Source organism: Berghia stephanieae, chromosome 5 (genome assembly GCF_034508935.2).
Source record: "Berghia stephanieae isolate SIO BIC M18660-M18661 chromosome 5, UCSD_Bste_1.3, whole genome shotgun sequence".
Classification (NCBI taxonomy): domain Eukaryota; kingdom Metazoa; phylum Mollusca; class Gastropoda; order Nudibranchia; family Aeolidiidae; genus Berghia; species Berghia stephanieae.
In genome coordinates, this window is record NC_088364.1 from 25,435,206 (window position 1) to 25,462,236 (window position 27,031).

At 35.6% G+C, this 27,031-nt stretch overlaps 1 protein-coding gene across 2 annotated transcripts in view; it reads left to right on the forward strand.

The window, feature by feature from the left end:
* Nucleotides 1–24,557, forward strand: part of LOC144972656 (uncharacterized) — a 35,730-nt gene extending 11,173 nt beyond the window's left edge. Inside the window, exons 8-21 of one of the 2 annotated variants that reach the window (XM_078914135.1) lie at nt 3,846–3,923; nt 4,386–4,421; nt 5,137–5,258; nt 8,330–8,449; nt 9,239–9,393; nt 9,903–9,961; nt 10,738–10,816; nt 11,551–11,686; nt 13,995–14,030; nt 15,065–15,260; nt 15,659–15,751; nt 16,349–16,542; nt 17,544–17,790; nt 21,762–24,557. In XM_078914135.1, the coding sequence (XP_078770261.1) occupies nt 3,846–3,923; nt 4,386–4,421; nt 5,137–5,258; nt 8,330–8,449; nt 9,239–9,393; nt 9,903–9,961; nt 10,738–10,816; nt 11,551–11,686; nt 13,995–14,030; nt 15,065–15,260; nt 15,659–15,751; nt 16,349–16,542; nt 17,544–17,790; nt 21,762–21,857 (1,647 nt within the window). In that variant the 3' untranslated portion in view covers nt 21,858–24,557. The remainder of the gene's footprint in view (nt 1–3,845; nt 3,924–4,385; nt 4,422–5,136; nt 5,259–8,329; nt 8,450–9,238; nt 9,394–9,902; nt 9,962–10,737; nt 10,817–11,550; nt 11,687–13,994; nt 14,031–15,064; nt 15,261–15,658; nt 15,752–16,348; nt 16,543–17,543; nt 17,791–21,761) is intronic. The other variant, XM_078914136.1, reaches the window with a different exon arrangement.
* Nucleotides 24,558–27,031: the final 2,474 nt, after the last annotated feature.

The following is a 27,031-nucleotide window of genomic DNA, read 5'->3' on the forward strand; positions in this document are numbered from 1 at the left end:
GTAGAGGAAGACAAAGAATGCCTTATGTAGGCCTCAATATGAGGATGACAGGTAGACAGACAAAAGATATTCATTTCTGACAGGCTGATGAGGGGATTGAAAAAAATTGATCGCCAATCTATGTAACAGACCTGGTACTTGATTGATTGATTGATTGATTGATTGAGGACTCTATTACCTTTCAAATCACATGGCCAATATTTCTACTTTTAGCTTTACACCTTTCTCAAGGTTTGGATAAGTAAATAACTAACTCTTACTTACTTACTTATCCGTGACCTGCGCGTGTATGCATGTTGCCTATCATATGCGTTCACGACGATCTTTCCTCTGCCTCCCTCGTTTACTTGGAGTTTGTAGGATGTTGCTTGTTGATAGCTTAAAACTGGTCAAAAACGTCAACCTCTGACTACCACAAGCTATTTTTCCCTCTATGTAGCCACTGAGTGACTTTCAATGTACCCTTGTCTCCACACATGGCCAAGAAAGCCCATTTGCCTTTTTCTGATGGTTTTCACAATTTGGATGGGTTTCCCTATTCTATGCAAATCTTCTGTACAACCCCATTTCGAAAGCTTCTAGGTGGTTTTGACATTCCTTGTCTAGAGTCCAGATTTCACATGCGTAGAGGAGAGATGAGAGAACATAAGTTTTAATAACCTTAAGTTTCGTGTTTAATTTAAAATTGGTGGCAGAGATGACTGGTCTTAGGTTGTGGAAGGTGCTTTTAGCGATCGCTAATCTTTGTTTTATATCTAAATAATCTCTAGCGTTGTTTGGTTTCCCCCTTGCTGGTGAGGTGAAAAGATAGATCGTGGTTTTGTTTGTTAACGACCATGCACTTGGTTTTCTTGACGTTCAGCAAAAGTCCCTTTGCTTTGCTACCAGCCACTAATTTGTCAAGTATGACCTGTAGGTTTTCTGGTGTGTAAGCCTTAGGAACTGCATTGTCTGCATACCTCAGGTTTGTCAAATTCTCACCTCCAACACAGATGCCAGGTACTTCTTCAATTTCACTGAAGATTATTTCAATGTACATGTTGAAAAGGTCTGGTGATAAAACATATCTGGTCTCACTCCTTTTTTAATAAAAAAAAACCCAGAGGTCTCATTGTCCAATTTTACTCATGCTGTTTGGTTCCAGTACAAATTTTTCACAAGGTGGAGGTTATAATGCTCTATTCCACTGGATATGAATACTTCAAAAAGTTTTTTTATGTTTACCGAATTGAAGGCTTTTGAATAATCCACGAAGCAGAGGTATAGGCTTTTTTGTTTCTCAATAGACCTTTGTAATTTTGTTTTTAATGTGAAGATGGCATTCACAGCACCTTTGTCTTTCACGAAGCCGAATTGTTCGTGACCAATCTCAGGTGAAATCTTATTCCTCATTCTTTTCATTATGATGCATAGGAGGATCTTTGTGATCTGGCTCATGATGCTGATTGTGCAGTGTTGATCACAATCTATTGCACCCACTTTTTTCGGAGTGTGATAAAGATGGACTCTTCCAGCTCATTTGGTACGATGCTATTGCTGTAGATCATATAAAGCACTTTTGTCAATATGTCTATTCTGACATCGCCCAGTGCATACTAAAACTCAACTGAAATGCTATCCTGTCCAACGGCTTTTCCGTTCATTATTTCTTTGCAAGAAGCCTCAACTACATCTCTCATGATTGTTGTATCCCTACCTTTCTCTGGCAAGTCTTTGGGGGCTGTGTCCCTGTCATTGTCTGCATAAAGATTTTCTATATATTGTGCCCATCTGCATAAAATCGCATCGTTGCTCATGATTATGTTTCCATTTGCATCTCTTAAGCAATTGACTTTTTTCTTCCAGTTAACTTTGCAATCGAGTCGTGAAAGAGTTTTGTGTTAGAATGTTTTTGATTTTCTATTTTCTTGCATTCTTCATCAATGAAGTATTCCTTTGCTGCTCTGCACATCTTTGCTGCTCTGCACATCTTTTTTATGATTTTATTGGCATTTTTATAATCCATGCCGTTTCTCTTTAATTTGCTCCTTTCGTCCATTTTTTCAAGTATTTCATTTGTTATCCATTTTGCTTCATTTCTTGTGGTCTTACAGGAACGATGTCTTTCATGGGCTCCATGAAACACTTGGATATATCATTCCAGTGCTTGTCAATATCTTTTTTGTCAGGTCTTTCAGTTTTTGTTTCACGGCATCTTTGTATTTTTCCACAGTTGGAGCATCTTGTCTTAGGATATCAATTTATCGTTTTGGCTCTTGTTTCGAAGTCTTATTCATTTTCAGCTTTAATCTAAGACCACATTTTACAGGTCAATGGTCACTGTTGCAATCTTCACCAGGAATGGGCTTTGCTATTTTAATACAGTTCTTAAATCTTTGTGGTATTAACATGTAGTTAATTTGATTTTTGTAGCAACTTCTAGGACTTATCCATGTCCATTTTCTTCTGACATGTTGCTTGTCTGCATCAGTCTATCAGTTCTTCTCCTCTCTCATTCTGTGTTTCTAAACCATGAGGTCCAACGATGTTTCCACTCTTTCCTCGCCAACTTTGGCATTAAAGTCTCCTATGATTATAGTTAGTTTATGGTTTTTGCAATGCTTTTTCGCCTTCTCTATTTCTTCATAGAATATGTTTACATTGCTCTCTTCGCTTTCTGATGTTGGTGAGTACACTTGTATGAGATTTATATTGAAGGGTTTCTTTTTCAATTTCATTAGTAAAATACTGTCTGATATTGCCCAGTACCCAAGAATGGATTTTGCTATGCGGTTGTCCAGAATCACACCCACTCATCTTTCATACTTTGTTCCTCCTGAGTAGATTATTTCATGTTCATCATCTATGCTAACTTTACCAGCTGCAGTCCATTTTTTCGCAGAGACACCTAGGATTCTTAGGTTGTATTTCTTCATTTCTCGAATTTACATTTTCAACTTTCCCTAATTGATTGAGTGTTCTTACATTCCATGTGGTTATCATACTTATATCTCTAATCTAAATGAGGTTTCGTCTTCATCGTGTTGAGGGCAAATGATATCCTGGGAAGGGTTAATGACATTGGTTTTCCGTTGCCTTCTGTCATGGTTAGTTATGCAATCGTCGTTATCATTACTCTACACTCTACATCTCTATAATCACTTGATGCATTTTCTGTAGGTCTTTGAATTTTGACATTTTTTGTTTATGCCAAACAATCAAAATACGTCAATTTTATAAATACTTTAAAATTAGCATTCTGATTTCCCGGTAAAAAAACAAGAAAGAGCAATCTGCAATCAACTGTTCACAGAATCTGCATTTGCTATCTCCCGTCACTGACAAGCCTCAAGTGGCTGACTAGGTTTGCCATAAGAATAAATTGACGATATCATTTATTGTATAATTTTTCTGTAATTGTCTTTTATTAAAAAATAAAAGAGGAGAGATTCAACCCAAACAATCTATATTATTTTCTTTTTATTGCAAAACTGTATTTCCTTTTTTTCTTTCTTTCTTTTTTTTTTTTTCTTTTCCTTTTTCTTTCTTTTTATTTTGTAGGTTTTAACTTGGACTACTTAAAAGTTGGCACATGAATGCAGTATTGAATTGCCATACAAGTTTATGGATAAATGTACAAGTGTGTTCATTAATAGTTCTTCATTTCTCTTTTTTCCCTTTGACGGGCATAGCATTGTTTCTCATTTCACAGTTGATATTATTTAAGTCAATCATTTTTATACACTTATGGTCCTTTTCTCTAAAGATTTGACACATTGAGTTACAACTCTTTTTCAATAAGCAATGGGGGAAGAAAATCTAATCCATCATTCAACTTAATCTCATTACCACGTTATTGTCCACAGCAAATTGCAGCCATGAACCATGAGAGTGCTACTAGCAAGACAAAGATCAGAAGGTTAGAGGAAGATAACCAGAAGAAGGTGAGACAAATGTCAGAAGATTTTGAAAGTGCAACATCAAAGATTAGACTAATCTCTATTAAGCACCTATGCATTAAAAAAAATGCTATAATGTGGTGCATTTTGATATTTTCCCTGAAAAGGACAATTTCAATGATAATTTCCCTTAAATAATAAAAGCATGCAAGTAAAAAGTAGGCAAGATTAATAATGAAAAAAGGCAAATGTTGCTGCTTGAAACTTGAAGAAATAAATAACAATAGTCAAATGGAAATGAAACGTTAATTTTAATAACGAAAACAGATAATGTGGAAGTTTCTAGTTTCCCTTTTGTCTTCGTTAAATAGAAGCTTCCATTCCATTTTACCTTTGTTATTTATTTCATGAAAAAAAGCATAATGTGCGAAACTTTATTTTATGATATTAATATCCCCTTGAGTTTTTAGATTTAATCTGAGGTTTTTGATTTATGTCCATTTTCAGGAGAAAGAAATCGAAGCCCTTCTCAATCCAGGGAAAGTAAGTCAATATTATCTATATTTTTTACAATTCATAACGTTTGTTGTGTTGTGTAATTTTCTTTTATGATCTGATTTTCATAATATGAGTATTGCTTTGTTTATGTGCTTACAATATTAACCACTTAGGTGTCGTATACTCTGGAAAAACAGATATTTAAAAATTCGGCTAGAAATCTTGTCCTTCAAATATCAGTTGATTTAAATGACCCTCAAAAATTGTCAAACCTGGGACCTCTCAAATTTCCAGGTTTGAGAGTTTTGCCAAGATAAGGGTCATTTAAATCGATCAATATTTGAAGGACGAATTTTTAAATACAATTTTATCCTGCTTTGCCTTAGTGGATGAATTTTTAGTCTAATGAATACGTCACAAGGTATTATTATTCTAACTAGCCAATCATGTGATAAATACGTGACACAGCTTGCATCTTGTGTTGGAAGTTTTAAAAAATGTCATTAAATCCTAAGTCATTAGCAGCCATGTAAAAATATGGAACGAAAATGGCTTTTAACAGAAACAAATGAATAAAAGGTGAAAAAACCAAAAGAAAAGCAAAAAGAGAGATAGATGGAGAGAGAGAGAGAGAGAGAGAGAGAGAGAGAGAGAGAGAGAGAGAGAGAGAGAGAGAGAGAGAGAGAGAGAGAGAGAGAGACAGAGAGAGAGAGAGAGAGAGAGAGTTGATAATGTTTTCCCCTTTTTATTATCCCCGTAGAATGGAGAGCTCCGTCGTACATTAGGAGATCGACAAGCAGACTCAGGAGCTGTCGTTCACAGCCTTAAACAGAAGATTCTCAAACTAGAGATGCAATTGAGGGACAAAGAATCGTCATATTGGTTAGCATTTTTGTTCGCATTTTTTTCCCCCTCTATTTTTCTGTTAAAGACCAATATATTAATTATTTTTTTCCAATGTAAAGACTTCTATTTTTCCCTACATTATATTTTAGACAGTCTCACTTTATTTTCAAGTTTATTCACACAATTGTCTTTGATCACCACATGCGGCTATGTGGTTTTATGGTATGACACTCGCTTTTGGATCAGAAGGTCCTGGGTTCAAGCCTCGCTCGGTGCATAGTTAGTTGAGTCCTTGGAAAAGGCTCTTCACTTACATTCTCACACCATATTCATGTGTAAAATATGTGGCCATTAACAGCGTTGTCTCTGTCCAAAAACAAAACTGTAATATCGCTAACAGGTGTCATGTAACATCCTTCATGTTAAGTGTTGCTGTTGGCCAGGGACCTCTTGTAAAGTGCTTTGAGCATGTGCAGTGGATATTACACTATATAAAAGCTCAATTTGTTTTGTTTTGTTGTTTTAACTACCTGTTTCTAATGTCATTTCAGAAGTATTATTACGATTTTATAATAATAATAATAATTATGATATAATAATGAAAATGATATTAGCAATAGGTTGTATTCTTCTTCTTCTTCTTCTTCTTCTTCTTCTTCTTCTTCTTCTTCTTCTTCTTCTTCTTCTTCTTCTTCTTCTTCTTCTTCTTCTTCTTCTTCTTCTTCATATCATTTTCATTATTATTATTATTACAGTCCACTCCAGATAATTGCAACACCTTGGGATCAGTAAAAATGTTGCGATTAACCAAAGTTGAGTTTCCTGTCCACTATTGCAACATTTTCCCTCTGAGTTTACACAGGCTTGTGACCGTCCATGGCTTCATTAAATTGTTTCTTATATTTTGTTTTTTATTTTTGTTATTTTGTGTTATTAATTTATTTTAAAAAACCCAACTTTTTATGGTTGTAAATTCCAATATTTTCCTTTGCGTTTCCCCAAGTAGCCATCAAGGGTCATCTGTTTTCTTGCTGAGGCCTCTGTGAAGTACTTGCACTATCAACATCTCTTTTTTCCGCCAGTCTCTCTCTTAAACACAACACCATGGCGCTCCTTCCATCTTGACAGCCACCCATCACTTGGATTGATTTCCTTTCCAGCAGTTCCAGCAAGTAATGACGCCTTTTGTTTTATTACATTACCCAATTGCCTGACATCTTGTTCAAGCTTATTTCCTATTTACACAACTTGGACATTCTCATCTTCACCAAGTTGACCATCTCCTTGTTATTTGCGGTTTAGATTTGATGATGTGCTGGCACTCTTTTCAATGCTGTCACTGTTTTTAATAGATTTGAAATCTAACTTTTGGGGTTCTCTTTGAGTTGGTGTAGGAGATGATTTGCACTCATCGATGATTTGAAGTTTTTTCTGTAACTTGATATAGTTCTTCTTGTTAAGACAAGCTAAGGTTTATCAGTCTTTGTATTTGTTTTCCAAGCTGCAGTATCTTTTGTCGATTTGAGATAAAATTATGGGACATTGTTTTAAGTTTTTATAGCAATTTTGGTAAACTCAATTCAGTTGTTGTAAACATTGTTCTTAGTCCACCACAAAATGAGCAATTTGATTGAAACAAAATCCATATGGCGGTCCTGTCATATAAATTTAGACAAGCAAAAGCAGCTTTAATGTAAGTCAACAGCTTATTTAGATTGGATTAACTTTCATTTGTTTGTTCTCAACATTTGTAAAAGTCAAAGAGATTACCATGCTTAGAGACAATAAGCTCTCACCAAACCCATTTGTCACAATGCATAGTTGTTAATCCTAAAACAAAGGATATTGCTCAGCCTCTCCTTACAACTGTCATGGTCTACCTGTTGTCTAGACTATGCCCAGCCCCTTTGCCTCCTATCGAAAGGTCACGAGTGACCTCACAAACCCATACTGCAAAGCCCCACCCTCTTTTGTATCAACTAGAGTGTTGACACCCTACTGTAGCATTAAACCCTGGCCACTCTCGATTCAACCTGTCATGATTTCATCCATGATGAAATTAAATCATGAGATTTGTTTGATTGATTTCTTGAATTTGCCTTTTTCAGGTCGAAAATTTGTTGCGACTAATCGAAGTTTGTTGGGAAATGTTGCGCTTAACAGAATGTTGCGATTATCTGAGTTGCGATTGTCCAGAGTGGACTGCATCATCATCATCATCATCATCATCATCATCATCATCATCATCATCATCATCATCATCATCATCATCATCATCATCCTCATTATTATTATTATTTAAAAAAAAAAAGCAAAAAAAAAAAAAGCTTTATATAGCGCAATATCCACTAAGTGTGCTCAAAGCACTTTATTATTATTATTATTATTATTATTATTATTATTATTATTATTATTATTATTATTATTATTATTATTATTATTATTATCATACTCATCATTATTTTTTTAAAGAACCCAAAACAACTTAAGCTTATAAATAGCGCAATATGCACTAAACATGATCAAAGCACTTTACAAAGGGTCCCTGACCAACAGAAACATGTCATATGTAGAATGAGACAATGCTGCTAATGGCCAGGTATTCATTTTACACCTGAGTACGGTGAGAGAATGTGAGTAAAGAGGCTTTTCCAAGGAGTCAACTATGCGCCGAGTGAGGCTCGAACCCAGGACCTTCTTAATCGAAAGCGAGTGCCATACCACAAGACCACATTTTTAAAAAACCGTGTCCTTCAGAGCCTTACGACCCATGGAGCTGGAGTTTATCCTGGTGTCTATAGCTTGAAATGGACAATATTAATTGTTTGCTATCCTTTTGATAGACCGCTAGTCTGTTGCAAAGTGCTTTCCACCAAATCTAACAGACTCAGCTACCCATTCACTGCTGGGTGGACAGGAGGGTTGAGAGAAAATCTTGACTGCACCCGGGATCAATCTCAAGACCACATCGCTGCGTATTATTATTATTATTATTATTATTATTATTATTATTATTATTATTATTATTATTATTATTATTATTATTATTATTATTATTATTATTATTATTACCATCATTATTATCAACGTCATTATTGTATCCCCAGCAAACTTCAAGCTGACCTAAAAACAACCAAATTAGATGAGATGAGAGTCCAGACGGAGGCGTTGTATGCTGAGGTACTGAGACTCCAGTTGGCAAAAGAGAGTGGTGTGGATAAACCCAGGTAAACATAACATAGCATAATGTATCGTAGTAAAGGTTGTTTAGGTCAAAAGACCTTGTAAAACCCTGTGATTGATTGGAAAAAAAGATACATTTTCAAACAATTCTCCAATATGATCATAACATTTTGAGGATGGTCATGCACAGCAATAAAAAATGTAACAATTACACCTTTTGATCAAATTCAAATACATATTTTATGTTATGGAGCTTCTTTTCAATGGCATTAAAGTAAGTAAAATGTAAAGTATTAGTTTATGAGGATCCAGTAGATAGAACGTCAAACTCTCTCAGGAATTGTGCTTGTATTTTTGGCTCTTCTCTTAAAATAGAGTGGCTTTGTGGTCTATGGTATGAGAGTCATCGTGTGATCTGTAGGTTTAAATTGGGATGTAGGTGGCGCATTGGAAAATGCTCTTTATTGACATTTTATTAACATGCATACATAGTATGAAGTAACTACCTGCTTGGTACCAGCATAATAACTCAAGCCCCATTAGTCTCTTAGTTATAAAGGTATTTTTAAACCTTCCCTTTTAAATCTATAAAAAGAAGTATTAATAAAAATAAAAGAAAAGAAAAAATAAATATAAAAAAAAATTTTTAATATGCCTTTTAAATAAAATTAAAAGACAAATAAAATAATCTCATAAACTCAACCCAGGCTCTTACTTCTTACTAGAAATTCAATTTTTAACATAGATACAATTCTCACATAAAACCATTTTGATGTTTTGGGTCACGTGCTATATTCTTTGAACCCATTTTATGTGCAATTCAACCTTTTCAGATCTGTCAGTGAGAATACAGCCAAAGTGAAAGCGTTGAGTGAGACGGTGATACGGCTTAGTCGCAGCAATGAACAACTGCAAGCAGAGGTCAAGGCCCTGAAGGATGACCTTCACAAAGCTTTGGAAGAATCAGATGCCAAATTGGATGTCAAGAGTGAGGAATAAACCTTGAACTGGGATCTAGGATTTATTTGATTCTTTGTTTGTGGTTTTATTTAATAGAAATGGAATTAACCCCAAGAAGGTGTACAAAATATAGGTTTTCAAAGTGTTAGAATCTACTTTATTACAGTTTTGTAAATGTCTTTGGCCAAGTGTTACGATGCCTTGCCTTGTAATAAAGACAAGCTGTAGTCATTGAAGTGGTTAAGGCATTTCACTGTGACCCGTAAGGGGGGTTGAAATGGTTGAGTGTTTTCTAACAGTTTTTTCCTCCAAATCTGCGCTGCTGGTTATAATTATTTAAAGACTGAATTGTACTCATAGAGCATTCAATGCCATAGTGAAGATGGCAATAAAATAAAAGAAGAAAACAATATTTTTTGATATATATTTTTCTATATTTTGATATGATGTCAATTTAGCGTAATTGTGATAAAGTGTGCACTTCATAATCAAGGAGATATGTAATTTGTTTATGGAAAATTTTGACTTCCATTTCAGGAGAATTTGCTGATATGAATAGAAAGGAACTGTTGGTGACTGTGTCGAGTTTACAAAAGGTAAGATTGGATCATGAAAAGCGATCAGAAATGACCGCAAACATGTTCTGATGGATTTGACCAATGTGTATAACTCTTTATCTATAGTTTTGCATAACCATGTCTTAAATGCTTTTTATATTATTTACTTATCCTCTTGGGCAATGTAGATTTCACAAATAAAATCCCATATTATTGGACAAAACCAACTCTTTATTACTCCTAAGGGTTCTACAAATGATACATCAACCTTCTGAAGAGCAAGGTAAATACTTGTGAAACGCCTACCTTATCTGCCAAGGCAAATCAATATGAGAGAACAGGAATAGAAAACAAATGGACTGAACTGAGAGAGAGAGAGAGAGAGAGAGAGAGAGAGAGAGAGAGAGAGAGAGAGAGAGAGAGAGAGAGAGAGAGAGAGAGAGAGAGAGAGAGAGAGAGAGAATGGGTAGGAGTGAGGTGTCTGTTCAATGTTATAGTTATCATATAACGTTATGACAAGTGTAACTAAATGACAAATTGCCATATTTATGGACAATAAAGATCTATTATTATTATTATTATTATTATTAATTCATTCAGATCTGCTGATGACTCGGATTTTCCAGTATTCCCTTGAAATAGACGCTTTGGGATGAATAAAGGAAATTTTATTTTATTAATTAATTATATATTTATTGCATTAGATTATTTCCAAAATGGAGCAGAAATGTTATAACTTTAAGATATTTATCTATTTTTATTTAAATTTATTTTTCTTTATTTTCATGAACCTCATATACTTGTTTTTCCTGTAGAAATTAGACCGAGCTGAGAGCAGGATGGATGGTGATACAATGTCACTTCTATCACAAGACAGCTCTCGAAGGACTCAAGGTGAGGATTTTTAATTTACAAAAAAATAAAGATGGACTTGTCAATTGTTGATTACGATCAAAGATAAGGGGTGCCGAGCCGTAAAAAAAAAAAAAAAATTAGAAGTAATTATTTCCTTTTTTTACTGACATTTAATTCCCATAGCCGTTATCTCAGATCATCTTTGCTATCATACCAGTAAATTAAAGAAAATAAGAAGCCTATAATGAATGGCATAACATCACAAACGTTTCACGTTCATACTTCCTGTGAGCAAAATAAGTAATAAAATTCGGAACAACCCTTTGTCTAAAATGTGTTTTTATCATCTTCTTATTTAATCACTTTGTTGGAGTTTTTATCACTTCAGGCTTGAGGCAAGATTCGACTGGATTTGTTCTTAATTATACTGCAAATGTGGCTGCTTGAATCTTGAAGAAATAAATAATAATAGACAAATGTAACTGAAGCTTCAATTTAATTGGTGAAGAAAGATGGTGTGGATGTTTCTGGTTTCTCCTTATTCAGCAAAACACAAATGAAACTTTAAGGACGAATGAGAGATTAGAGGATGGCAATGTTTTGCCTCTCTCAAACATCTTTAGTGTTTCATTCATGGTGTTTTGTTGATAAAGGGAAAACCCAAAATGTCCACATCATCTGTCTTTGCTAATTGAATTGAAGTTTCAATTACATTTGACCATTGTTGCTAAATATTGTGCATGAATTGGACTTGAACTATGACCTCTCACCAGGCAAACTGGAACTTCAGGGAAGTGTGGAGGACCGTCTGCACCAGTTGGATGAGAGAGAGACAGAACTCTTGGACGAAGTGGAACGACTGAAGGCCAATTTGAGAAGACATAGAGATGAAAGGAAGAAGGCAGATGAGTAAGTTGTCACTTTTCTTATATTTTTCTATCTATTTTGGATACGTCAAATTGATTTGTCACTGTGATCAGCCAGCGATCTTTTAATTATTCACTGGGAATAAAGATTATTGAAATTAGTGACCCATTGCCTAAAAAGAGTATTATGATGAGGAGATTTAAATGCTAAAATTGAATTTCTAGTTTAAAAAGTATGTCACTCTGGTTGAGTTTTTATGTTTTATTGAGGAGAATGAATATTATTTTATAACCCTCTTAACACAAAACAAAAAAATTAAGTGCACTCAAAATTCCGGATGAAATCCGGATCCATTTAGAATTTGATACCGATGTGCAAAAAATAATCGTGGATAATACATTTTCTATCAAAACTACCAACAACTATACATATTTGTAAAGATAATTTCTCAACTAACAAGATAAAAATATTATTTTGTCGTTTTATTTAGACATAAAAGTCATTTAGCAAATGGATTTGCCATGAGCATGTTTTTCAACAGCATGAATAAATGAGTCAAAAATTACAAAAATCATCAAAAATGTGAAAAATCCTATATTTTACAAAGAGACTTAAAAAAATAAATAGCAATGTTCTGTTTTTAACAAGACAAATGAAAGCAATGCAATATATGTGTATATTCAATTCTATACTATATAATAGAGGTTTGTGAGTAAAAAAAATAGAAAAAATATAAATTTTTAGGGAGAGAATAAAATATTTGGCATGGTACCTAACAACAAAGGGACAACCATTGTTGTTGATACCTTCACAAATGGAGAGTAGCAGGTTTTACTGGCCAGATATATTTAAGCAATGTAACCCGACTCAATAAAGAAAGAAGCTGGGTTTTATAGCCATGATCGTGGCTTTGCACATTAAGAGGGTTAAAATGACAAAAACTAGAATATCACATTTCTGGTCATTTTAAATTTCAAATTCTATTTTGGTATTTGGTTTGACTCGATCATTTATATACTGCAATATCCACTAAATGTGCTCAAAGCACTTTGCAAGGGGTCCTGAGCCAAAAATATGATGCCTAAAACAGAGTCAACTTCGTTAAAAGCTAAATACTTATTTAACACCTAAGTGCATTGAGAGAATATGAGTAAAGAGCCTTTTGACCCAATGCTGCAAGGCGCAACATAGCTTAGTGATATGGTCTTTATTTCATACCCTGAAAGTGGTGAGTTTGACTTGCCACTTGACTGTGTGGCCTTGAGAAAGTCATCTCGCCCTAGTTGACTTTGCAGAGCTGCACTGCTGCTGATACCTAAGTTATTCCTTGGATCAAACCCCCAAAGATAAATTTTCCTTGGGGATAAATAAAGTTTTATATTCTATTTAGTGCACCTCCTTTCAAACTCGAATTCATTGTGTTTGATTCCTTGTCGTGTTGATTCTTATCAGCTCACCCCGCAACAAATTGGTTATTGGATCTTGTTAAGATTTATCAAAAGTAAAGATGACATAGAAAAGGGACTGGTCGCCTTTGCAATCATGATGTTGACCTTAGTATCTTTCCCGTTAACAGGGCGATCTTCATATTTTTATTTCAGTTTCCACCAAGAAACAGACTTTAATAACTCATTCCAGTTTCAGAACTCTTATCCAATATTTGACTATTGCTCGATTCAAGTACATGGAGGTTACATACAAATTAGAGGTCCAGATAGCTCAGTTGGCAGAGCAATAACCTCAAAAGCAAAGGAACCAGTATTGGTCCGGTCCAGGGTGCAATTGAGTTGATTCTTTTAAACCGAATCCTCTGTTCATGAGGCAGAGATTGATAAAAGTAAAAGCAAGTTAAAATTCATTTTACTCATCCTCTTGGATTTGTCTTGAGAAGTGTCCAGAATAAACCATCAGCTGCAGTGCAATGCCGCAAAATTAGCAATGGGGGCTAATATTCTTGCTGATGGAAGAAACAAAATTCTAAAGCAGGGCTCAAATTGGGTCCTCTCGAGTGGAAGTGCAATGCCATATCGACTTTGCCATCAAACCCCTGAGTAGCTGGTGTCTGTTAGATCTGGGGAAAACACTTTGTGATAGACAAAAATAGTCTTATCAAATGGGTTGCAAGTAATTACTATTATTCGTATAATGATGAGGAATCTTTTCTCTTTTTTTAGAATTTTGTTTTCGACATCCCCTTTTTAATTTTGATTTTACATTAATTTCTTTCCCAGTTGATTTATCACAAAAAATGTTTTTACGATATTAGCTATAAACCAAAACACGTTGATATGTAACACCAGATTACATAACTGACTTTAAACAAACGTTATCTCCATGTTGTCTTTTGTAGCACACCTGTTCAACCAACCCCAAGAAGACGACAGAGGTAAGCCTGTCTCTGTTTTTTCTCAATGTGTTGTATAATCCTTTTATATTAATTAGAAGTATGTCTTGTCGCTCAATAGGTAAAGCAATCCACTTACCAAAAAAAAAAAAAAAAACAAACAAAAAAAAACCAAAAAAAAACCAGATATATATATATATATATATAGTAATTTGAGTCTTTGAACAGTTGGAATACTTTTTGACTCTTCAGTACATTTTACAATGATTGTATAACAGAAGTCAGAGAGGACTTTGCAATAAAGCAGTGACCTGTTCTAAGACAATTCACTTTTAATCATACACCTTTAGGATTATGGATGAATGCATTGATGAAGTGTATTTTGTTTTCTTTCTTGTTTTTTTCCCCGTCTCATAACCTATTTTGTTTGAGCAATGTTTATCTTACACCAATTGCCACTGGTTGGACAGTGAAGCTTATAATTTTATTACTTTTATTATATAAATAAAATGAGCATGTGTAGCAAATAAAGTGACTGTGTGATAATCTGAAGTTGAAGACGATTTAACAAAGTGAATTGTAGTGGAAAGCAAGTGATACTTTCTGTTTTGTGCTTCATAAACTGGAAAAGGTTCCAATTCCATGGACCCTGAAATACAATAAAAGCCAGTGTTCACGCCTTAAGTTTATGACATGGGTGATTTGAGGTTACTGATATTGGCCACCTTTATGCAGTGGCTCAAATGCTGGTTTTGAAAATGTAACAGTTGATGCGCATATTTTTCAAGGGAAAAAAATATACGCCTAATGGTTATCTCACTTTATTCGGGAGTAAATGGTCACTAGTAGTGCAATAAGAATAGAAGTAAACTCCTTTCTTTTTATGCATGATTAGAGCTGTGAGGAACAAGTATTTTGATGATTTTGTCAGGCAGTCCTTAAAGAAATATATTAATTAATATTTTGTGTTGAAGAAAATATACTGTTTTGAGTTCAATCACCGTTTAATCATTTCATTTTTGTCCGATATGTGTTTAAATCACAAATGTTTTTAAAAAAATTATTTCAAACTTTAGCAGCAAAATGTCAGATGACATAGCTAGCAGTCGCCCTACCAGTGGTCGAAGATCTTCAAGGATGGAGGAGGGGTCAAGGCCATCTAGCTCAAGGTCTCGGGATGGTAGAGTAGAAAATTTCAAACAGAAGCATGCAGCCACCAGCATCCAGCGACAATGGAGGCAACGGAAACAACGAACACATGAAGATGAAAGGGTATGTATGTAGTTTCTTGTTTTTATTTTGATAGAAGATGAAAGGATAGTAAAAAGTTTGTTTGTTGTTGTCAATTTATCTCCAACCACCTTCTTCTATTCCTCCTCTTGTTTTCCTTCTCATCCTTCATTTCTTCTGTCAATCAGGCCTATCTTTGCAAATGTTTTAAAAGATTTATGTAATCATGGATGCAATGCTGTTAATATTTTGTATTGCAGTCAAAATGACATCATCATCATCATCATCATCATCATCATCATCATCATCATCATCATCATCATCATCATCATCATCATCATCATTATCATCATTATCATGATCATCACTATTATTACAAATGTATTTCTATTATCGGTAAATAAATTGACCTTATCTTCAAATATTTGTATGATCTCAAGGTGGAAGCATTTCGACAAGAAAGAGCTGCCAAGAAGATCCAACATGGATGGCTAGATTACAAACACAGACATTACGAGGAGGAAAGAGAAGAGGTGAGTCATTGGTCATTTGAAACACATAGGTATATTTGTGGTTATATGGACCCACATTTCAAGCTCACATGTCACGCGTCAGTCTTCCTTTGGGTAATAGCATTCATAAACAAACCGCCACTGCCTGTTATTACATTGGTACTCATTCACACTCAGGTCAAATGAGATTATCTATATTGGTGTCTTACCAGATGGCATAATATTGTGGCTAGAGTATTGCAATCATTTGTTTTGCTACAAGAAGAGACATGGTACTATTGAACCTTTTACACCATGCAAAGCAAGTCCTTAGTTTTCTTGAGATCATCCTGATTATTAAAACTTTAAAAGGACATTTCCGTTTCCTACCCTTTGAACAGGATAAGGTCAATCTCTACCAAGTACTTTCCACCTGGTCTAATATAAAACATTGGCTCAAAAACCCTTGGGTAGACATAGGGCTCAGAAAAAAAAATCACTCGAATGATCATAACCATCAACCATTTATTTTTCATCCATTCATTTGTTATATTGTTTTTCTGATTTAAGAATTTAATTTAAAAAAAAAAAAGTGTTAAAAACTTTTTCTTTCTTATCCTTTTTTTTTTCCCTTCTAAGGCTACAGCCACTATTCAGAGTGCCTTGAGGGGACACTACTCCAGACGACAACAGATGAACCGATGGAACTCTGGGGGCAGTGATTATGATTCATCATACCCAGGTAGTGAGACAGAGGATAGTTACTCTCTTATTCAGTCCAGCCTTAGGGGTCATCACATGAGGCAACAACAGCTACGCAACTGGCGGCATCAGTAAGAACCTTTTTGAAAATATATCAGTCACATTTTAGCGGTCTGCACCATTGTTTTTATCAAATCAGTATCATCGTCATCATTATGGTAATAGGTTTATATAAACGCACACACACACACACACACACAAGAAACAGACAGACACACACACACACACAGACACACAAGCACACACAAGCATACACATTCACACCAAAAAAGGAATGGACTGGTAAGGTGTTCCAGGTTTGTGATCCAAATTTGCCAAAAGATCTATGCCCAAGCAAACCGTTTTAGATGGATTTTTGGTATGGTTAGCAGTTTGGAATTTTGAGATCTGAGCATGCAGAATAGTCTAACTGAGACCAGAAGATCTTGAATGTAGATGGGGGCAATAAATTCCAAGGTTATGTAACACATGAATTGAATTTTGTAATCAGTCCTTGCCCTCACTGAACTTCGGTGAAGGGCAGTCAGCAAATCCTTGGAGATACTGTGGGATTTAGTTTTTAAAAAAAACAAAACAAAAAAACAAAACTATCTTGCTGTGCAGTTTTGAACTCTTTGTTTTTTTTTCTCTTTGATTTTCACATTAGTAAGTAACCCCCATAAAGGGGGTTGCAGTAGAACAACCTGGACCTAACTAAGAACACTACAAGTGTTTTACTAGTCTTTTGATAGTAAAAATTTCATTAAGAAACCCCTCGGACTTTCACATAAGTCTGACAATTTAATTAATTTGTAAATCCAGGGGCATACTTCTGCCCAGAAAAACACCAAGATTTTTTAGGGAGGGAATTCGAATTATCATCATCATCATCATCATCATCATCATCATCATCATCATCATCATCATCATCATCATCATCATCATCATCATCGTCATCATCATCATCATTATCATCATCATCATCATCATCATCATCATCATCATCATCATACCATGATCTTAGAATGATTCATACAATTCCTGCCACAGTGACCCACCATTACAATACCATATAAAAAATGTTCGATATCAGACAAACAGATGATGATGATGATAGCTTGCTCAGTGGTTCTCATGGAAGACGTATGAGCTACCAGCGCCCCCCATCTTCCTCCTCTTACCGTCCCAACTCAGCTTCAGGTCGCAGACCATCTTCAGGTGGAGGAAGTAGGCCAGGTACTGGGGGAGGTCGGCCCAGCTCAGGTCAAAGGCCATCCTCAAGTCAAAGGCCACCCTCCTCCTCTGGTCATCGACCCTCGTCTGCTTCCATGATGTCAAAGGTCAGTCTGTTTGATCCAAATCTATAAATGCTTAATCTAAGTGTTGATATTTATTGCTTTAACAAGCTAGACATTCCCATAGAAATATGTAGAAATATGTAGATGTTTGGCCTTATTAGACTTAATTTTCAACAACACATTTGAAAAATAAAAGATACAGCCCTTTTATGTGACATTGAAATCGACTATATGTTTTTATGTGTTTAGTGTAGTTTGTAAACTAGTAATTATATAAAGTTCATAACATAATAGGCATACTCAAATAATGTTAGTGAAGAATTGGAGTTTGTTGTTCTTGGGTTAAAGTTTATCCGGATTTTTGTAATGTTAAGCACACTGTAACAGTTGCTCGCTACCCTTTGGAAAGATTAATCTATCACTAAATCATCATCATCATCATTGCCTTTTTCACCCTGGGTCAGGGTATAGGCCACAGACAAACAGTTTCCATCCTTCTCTATCCTGAGCCAACTTTTTTATCTCATTCCAGGTCTTACCACTTCTCTGTATATCGGCTTCTTTAATTCTTCTCCATGTTCCTCGTGGCCTTCCCCTTGATCTTCTGCCCTGAGGGTTCCAGTCCAATACTTTCTTTGTTATAGTTGAGTCATTCTTTCTAAGCGTGTGTCCAATCCACCTCCATCGTCTTCTTCCTATATCCTCTCCCACTGGTTTCTGCTGTGTTCTTTTCCATACTTCTTCATTTTTTATTCTATCCATCCATTTCATTCTGAGTAGCTTACGCATGCACCTGTTTACGAAAATCTGTACCCTCCTTATACATGCCTGTGATGCGTTCCAAGTTTCACATCCATACAGTAGGACAGACTTCACGTTTGAGTTGAAAAGTCTTAGCTTTAGTTGAAGGGAGATATCTTTAGTTCTCCAAACTCTGTTCAAAGATGTGAATGCAGCCTGTGCCTTTCCTATTCGTGCTTTCACCTCTGCTTCCGTGCCTCCATCCTTGTCAATTATACTTCCGAGATAGCAGAAAGTGTCTATATCTTCGAGTTCCTGATCTTTTACTTTGATCTGCTCCCTTTGACGCGTACCTATCCTCAAGACCTTTGACTTTGCAGGGTGAATTCTTAGACCAATTGATTCCGAGAGGCTGTTTATAATTGTGGTTTTTGCTTGCATCTGGTCCTGGGTGTGGGACAAAAGAGCCAGATCATCTGCAAAATCCAGATCATCCAACTGTGTCCAGGGGGTCCACTGTATCCCATTTCTTCTCCCTTTGGAGGTTTCCTTCATTAGCCAATCAATGGCAAGGATGAACAGGAATGGAGAGAGCAAGCATCCCTGCTTGACACCAGTCTTAATTTCAAAGCTGTCAGTAAGCTGATCTTCATGTACAACCCTGCAACTTGATCCTTCATACATTTCCTTAATGAGGTTTACTATCTTTTCAGGGAGTCCATAATGTGCCAGAATTTTCCACAATGTTGCTCTGTCAATACTGTCGAAAGCCTTCTCGTAATCCAGAAAGTTGACAATAAGAGGAGAGTTCTATTCTATAGACTGTTCCACTATGACTCGCAGAGGCAATCTGGTCGGTGGTTGAACGGTTTTTTCCGAAAACCTGCCTGTTCGTCCCGCAGTTTAGCATCTGTTGCATGCTTAATTCTCTCTAAAATAATACGGTTGAAAACCTTTCCTGGGATAGAAAGAAGAGTGATGCCTCGATAATTATTACAATTACTGAGGTCCCCTTTCTTTGGAAGCTTGATAAGATGTCCTTCCTTCCAATCCTTTGGGAATATCCCGTCATTCCAGATTCTCTCAAATAGTGGGTGCAGGGCCTCAGCATTTCTTTCCGCATCAACTTTTAGAGCCTCCGGTGGAATCTGGTCTGGTCCAGCAGCTTTCCCCCTTTTCATCTTGTTAATGGCACCCACAATCTCTGCTATCGATGGTGGATCACAGCTAATTGGTATCTCATTCCTTGCAGGCAAAATTTCTGGCTGGTTGTCTGGTGGTGGTCTGTTCAGAAGGCAGTTGAAATGTTCCCTCCATCGTTCAGATTGAGCCTCTTTTCCAAAAATAGTTTTCCCATCTTTGTCTTTGACTGGTACCTCTGGTTTCCCATATTTTCCAGCAAGTGTCTTGGTAGTTTGATAAAGGATCCTCATGTGTCCTCCAGTCGCTGCTGCTTCTGCTTTCTCTGCAAGTCTGTTCATGAATGCTTCCTTGTCTTTCTTCACAGATCTTTTGACTTCCTTAGCTATGGCTCGATACTGCTCTTGTGCATCCAGTCTTGAAGCCCTTGTTCGGCTTGCATTCACTTGTTCCTTCCTTGTTCTCCTCTTTTCAATAAGGTCCAAGGTGGTTGGACTTATCCATTCTTTATGTTCCGATTTCCCCAATACCTCGTGGCAAGTTGTTATGTAGACTTCCTTGATCTTTGCCCAATGTGACTCTACATCTCTGTCCTCCTCGAGCTCAGTAAGAGGTTGGAATCTATTACTCAATCGTAGTTTGAATTCCTCATTCTTTTCCCCATCAAGTGCATTCACCTCGAATTTTCTTCTTGTATGTGATCTGGCCCCGTGTTTTCTGAGTCGGAGCTTAAGCTTTGCCAATAGCAGGTGGTGGTCTGATCCAACATCTGCCCCTCTCCGTACTGTCACATCTTCCAATGAACGTCTGAATCTACGAGAGATACAAAAATGATCAATCTGATTCTCTGTCACACCATCTGGTGAGACCCAAGTTGCTTTGTGGATCCTCTTATGGGGGAACACTGATCCTCCAATCACCAAACTGTTGAATGCACAGAAATTTGCAAATCTCTCACCATTATCATTCATTTCTCCCATGCCATGACGTCCCATGATACCTTCATAGCCTACGTTATCCTGTCCCACTTTTGCATTTGCATCTCCCATCAATATGTTGATGTCTTTCCTTGGCAACTTGTCAATGACTTGTTGAAGCAGACCATTAAATGTATCTTTGTCCTCATCTGTTGCATCATTTGTTGGGGCATAGATCTGTACAATGTTCATGCTGATCTTCTGACGCCGTGTTGTAAAGGACGCCATGATGATCCTTTCTCCGCATTGTTCCCATCCTCTCAGTGACTTCTGGGCAAACTTGCTTAGAATTATTCCTACTCCCTGTGTGTGAATCCCGTCCCCTCTCCCTGAATATAAAATTTTCTCCCCAGACTTGAGGTGTTTCTGTCCGGATTGTATCCAGTGGGTTTCGCTTACTCCAAGTATATGCAGCCTGTATCTTCTCATCTCAGTCACAACTTGAGAGCTTTTTCCTGCTTCATACATGGTGCGAACGTTCCACGACGCAATTCGAAGCTGCTTGTTTGGCGAAGACGTCATCGGGTCAGCAGAGTCCTTTCGGCTTTGTCTGTTGTCCTTCATAAATTCTGTAATTCCAGAAACTTTTCGGTCGCCCAAGCTAAAAAAAGGATTTGTTTTGTCTGTCTGTGTTTCTGTAACGGTTTGAGTTTAACGGAAAGGGGTGTTAACCCTTTGCCAACCCCCAACCTGGAGGACCAGGTGACTCAAAGATGGGGGAATCACACACCATTAGTCGCCTTTTACGACACGCTGGCTTGACGTTGGGCTATTCTTGACCCTCTCAGTTGAGGGACCCCGGACACCACACGGGGGCTATCACTAAATGCTTTCAACCAAAATACTGAGATATCCAATCACTGCTAGATGTACAAAGGTATTAGGAAACAAACTTGATTCTCTCTATTATTGATTATATCCATTAAATTGTCTCAGTGATTGAGTAAAATCTATGTGTCGTGAACCATGTCTATATGGCCTTCAGAGAGTCTGAGATTCAAACCCTGCGAAGGGAGGCAGATTTTTTAAAGATAAATTTCCTTTTTAAAAATTTTTATATTTGTCTTTTCGTACACTGTATCCTACACTTTAAAAAATGTGTTGATTAATAAATTCATTATAACAAAAATTGTTTATTCTGTCTTTTATATTCAGAGGGGGTCAACATCCAGCCACACTTTCAAGGCCAGGTACGATGTCCCCAGTCCGACCCATCCAGTCGACAGTGATGATGATGATATCATGTTTTAAGCTAATACTAAACACCTTCAGTTGAAATTGAAATGCACAGGAAGCTTCAACTGGACCCACCCTTTACACTCTGCATCATTGGGCATCGTACAATATTTTACAATAAAGTCTAAAAATGAAAAGAACATTTCACATGCTACACAAAATTTGTTGTCCAAAAATCTATAGAAGCCTGTTGCTCCACTCTAATTTTACATCTATTTGAGAAATTATAACAACACACAATGGTTACACAAATTTTAAGATATTGCTATGAGACTATTTGGAAGTATATGCGGAATCATTTCTGACTTAAGCAAAGTGCCAAACAAAATGGCACTGCAATTGTTAGTAAATGGAAGTACTCAGTTATACCTTTGTGCTAACTTGTATAACTCACATGCTTGAACTCTGTAATAAATGAATAGATAAATAACAGATTTGCGGGTGGTTGGATGGGAGCATCACCCTTGAATCATATACCTATGATGTTCGCATGGGTGTACGATCCGATAGTTATGTCGTTTCTTCTTCTCTTTACTAGCCTATCCTGCTTCTTTGGTTTGTGATTGTATTTTTGACAGGGGATATTTTTTTTCTGTAAATCTTCTGCCTGTTTGTTCTTGGTTATTTATAATTTAGGTTATATCTTTAGGTTATGATTTTGATTTACATTTGTACTATTTTTGTTAGATTGCTTGTTTTTTTGTTTCAGCGGTCTCTCATATAACCTCATTTGTGTTGGAAGAGACCTAAAGCAATAAACAAACAAACAAAAATAACAGATTTCTTTGTCAATGCGCTATGTTTTTGACCCAAACCAAAAGTGAATTGATACATGGAGAAACTTTTTCTTATTATTCTTATTATCTCGACGCTGGGAGGGTGAAATAAGCCAAAAGAATTAATGATAGCGTTGTCATAAAGTTTTGACTGGGCCATCTGGAAGACATAAAAGGCCATTGGATACAAGTAAAATTAACTTACTTGTGGTTGATTTTAAAGCAATGCGAGAATATCTCAAGCGATGAACTGTAAAGATACCAGTAGAGAGAAAAATGATGTTTATAAAAATGAAATTAATTGTTAATATTTCAGATTGAACCCTCCTCTCTATAGGATGATGACGCCAAGAGAATTATTATTTTTTTTTACTTTGATAAATAGCGGTTTGAGACTGATAGGGCTTTTTTTCTTTGAGTGAAATGCTTAAAAATAAATAAATAAATAAATTTCCCTTTATTCATCCCATAGGCGCAATTTGTCTTGAGGGTTTATTCCAGGGGAAGACTGGAATAACCCAGGCGTCAACCACAGTGCAATGCCACAAACTGAGCTAGGGCGAGGTGGTTTGCTCAAGGCCACACAGCGCAGCGGCGGGTGATCGAACTTGGTACCTTTTGGGTACAAAGCGAAGATCGTAATGCTGAGCCCTTTCCAGCAGTCTTGCTTTCAGTTTGAACAATTAGATATTTGATTCGTTTTAGGAAAATTTATGTCATTCATCCGACTGTCCATTACAGTTTATGTTAGGGCAAGGACTAGGTATGACTTTCACATGATAGGCAATACATTGACCTGAATCTTTAATCTTTTTTATCCCCTCATCCCAAGTTTCCCCCTAGATTTTAACACCGTCAACATTGATGATAGTTGTCTATATTTTGATTAGTTCTGTTTTATCATGAAAAATGTACAAACTGACCAATAATATGTTTTAATATCAAAATTGTTTCCCTTGAGTATGTTATCGACAGAATTCTTTTTTTTTTTTTTTTTTTAAACCAAAATTACTTTATTAACAAAATACAATTTAATTATTTATCAACCAGAATTTTCACATTGTTAATATTGCCTACTGCCAAAATTTGGTTGGATTAATGATTCTACTAAAATTATTTTGATATAATTTTGTTCAAGTTTTCCATCTTTTTTCACTTGAAATTGATGTGGGAAAGAAAAACTTGTTTCATTGACTTGTGTTACACTACTGTGAATTTATAAGAAGCTGCTGGATATTTTCACATTACAGTGGAATCCTGATAACGCCAACACCACCGGACCAGAGAGATTGTTGATTTTAATAAAGCTGACTTTATCCATGGAAACACACTTAGATAAAAAAAAAGATATTTTGGGACCAACACCGGTGTTGATTTTAAGCAGAAGATGATTTTAGTTGACTTAATGCAGATTCCATTGTATTTTACTTTGTAACTTAAATTTAAAAATTGGACAGTCCGAGATGTGATACATTGTCACTACATTCAATTAACTAGGATATAATTGATTTAAGGTTACACATAAGTATGTATTGTTGGTTAATGTCATTTAAAAATGATTTTGCCAGCCAAAATTGATGAAAAATGATGAAAATTTTGTTGTCAACTTTTTCCTTCTGTCTTTGAAATGTCTTGATGTATTGCACATTCCCCAAAATTGATTGAACAGCATACTGTCTATTCAAAATGATAATTTTACTATCTTGTGATGCAAAACTATTTTACAGAAATATATTTCAAGTAGTTGTAGATTTGTATAATTAAAAAAAATAGACTTACAGGATCAAACAGGGTGATTTGTTTCATATGTACAATGGTGTTGTTAGTCTTGTGTGTACACTTTGTTGTGTGTACATGGTGATCAATGTACAAACTCTTTATGTGTAATGATATAATTATTCATGCAAAGTAGCTCAAAGACATTAAATTTAAGCCAAAATAATAAGATGGAGGGAGCTAAATAAAAAACAAACAAAAAAAACCCCAAATTGATACATTTATTGATTCTATTATTTATACTTATAATTCGTGATGGAAATATCACTGAAATTAAATGACTTCTTGGTTTGTCTGACCCAGCATCATCCTATGTGCATTTCTCCTATTTTCATTGCCTTCAATGATCGTGTGTTTTTGTAACAAAGCCGTTTTGAAGCTGATCTGATATTGTTGAAATTCTTCTCATGGTGTGTTATTTTGTGGAACTTTTTGTCGTCTATGTGGTTTTGTTTGATTTTGTTATTAATGTTATTTATGAATCTTACAAATTTACAAAAGCGTGATAATCATTTTACGACTTTTGTTTTATTTTTCTGAATCTGTTGATTTTCTACATTAATTTGTTTAAATGTAACGTAAAAAAATTGATAATTCATGTCAACAGCTACAGCTGAAAGATAAAAATATATTTATTTTTATTTACTTGTTTTATCTGTAGACAACGAAACACACTTGATATTGTAAATGTCATCCATTCATATTCATTTTGTATAAACTGTAGGTAAGACTCACAAGTCTTGAAATCAAAACAGTCTGGCAATTATATTTGTAGTGGAAACAAAAATAACTTGAATCAAAACACATTATTTTCCTATAATAATAGTCTGTTCAAAATCTATATTTACTACACTCCTTACTTGTAGGGAAAGCTTATAGGTAATTCTTTTTTAAAACTAGGCTTGCATTCAATGGATATATCTGCATGTATACGGTATACATTTGCTTTCAATTGGTCGAAGGAAACATAACAATGAAAGCTCTTAGTCAAGCATAGTAAATTTGATGGGTAATGATATTGAGAACACACAAATGATTTGAGCTGTTAAACCATCATGTCTCTACTGTAACCAAAACAAGGCAAACGTAATGAAAGATAAACAAAATTTTGTAAAAGCACTTTCAATCAGACACAGAACTCAAACTGTTAAGCAAACTGATAAACTGATAAAATGATTCTTACATGCCTCTATTCTGAATTTGGATCTTGTTCCCAATGTAACCCTTTCCAGGAACTCATTCCGCATTCCAAATCCAAGAGTGTAAACAATATGTAAAAGAATACCTACATTTGTGACCCATCTCCTCAGGTATTATGTCGGACTGAACCAGATGATGAAAAGTGAATTTATAGTTTAAATAATCAAAGATTACATTTGACCTTTAGCTCCATAAGAATTCATTTTCTTTCTCCTCATCAGAATAAAAGATCATGGCACATGACTCACATTTCTGGCTATGAATTCGATTTTCACCATTTAGACATATCTGACATAATACCGTTTTGAGGTGATAGCTCACATCATTTACCAAAATTGGATGCTATCTTCGGTCCAAGCCATGCCGTCTGCCAGATATACACTCATTCCCAAGATCCTAAGCATTGTTTCCAACAGATGGTTTAAAAATGCACAGCATTGATCTGTGTTTCATTTGCATTTTGTTTGTCTCTGTATGGAAATATTATGTGTTGCTGTTGCACACTCAAAAATGATGTGGTACTGATAGAGTTGATTGTCATGTCCTGGAGGTTGCTATCTTCAAACCCCCTATTGGTCAATACATCGTTTTTGTTGGGTTTTTTTTTATTATTGTACATATAAATTCTTCAATTTTGTTGTCAACTTTTTCCTTCTGTCTTTGAAATGTCTTGATGTATTGCACATTCCCCAAGTGCACTTTGAACCTGTTTTTATTGTTTTTTTTTTTTCTTCAAATATATTTTTATCAATGTATTTTTTATAAAACATGACCCTCCGCCTCAAACATGTATTATGTTTGGATATTAGACATGTCCATGTCATGGGACTATGTGGTCTAGTTGTATGACATTGGCCTTCAGATTGAAAGGTCCAGGGTTCTAGTCCCACTCTGAGCAACACATAGTTTAATCCTTGGAAAAGGCTCTTTACTCACATTCTTTCATGGTACTTAAGTGTAGAATGTGTATATCTGGCCATTAACAGCATTGTATGTGTCGAAAAAAAGTACTATTGCCTAACGGCGCCATGCCTCATCCTACGTGTTTAAGTGTTGCTGTTGGCTAAAGACCCCTTTGCAAAGCGCTTTTAGCATGATTAGCGGATATTACACTATATAAATGCTCTAGTTTATAAAAATAAGTTATTTTCAAGGAAAGAAAAAAGGCCAGTAATGTGAAATTTTAGTTTTTGCCACAACAGACAATGATATATCCATTCTCCTTGAAGAAAAATATCAACTTAATCCACCGTTCATACATAGTAATGAATTAATAAATTAATATTTTTATTCTTGGATCACCCTGAGTTAATACAATCTTCACCCAAAGTTTGTTATTTGTGGCTATACAGTCAATCTCAAGCCCCTACTTCATCTCAACATAATACTACTTTGGGACAATGGGCCACAAATGCAGACTGTCTACCCACAATGTTT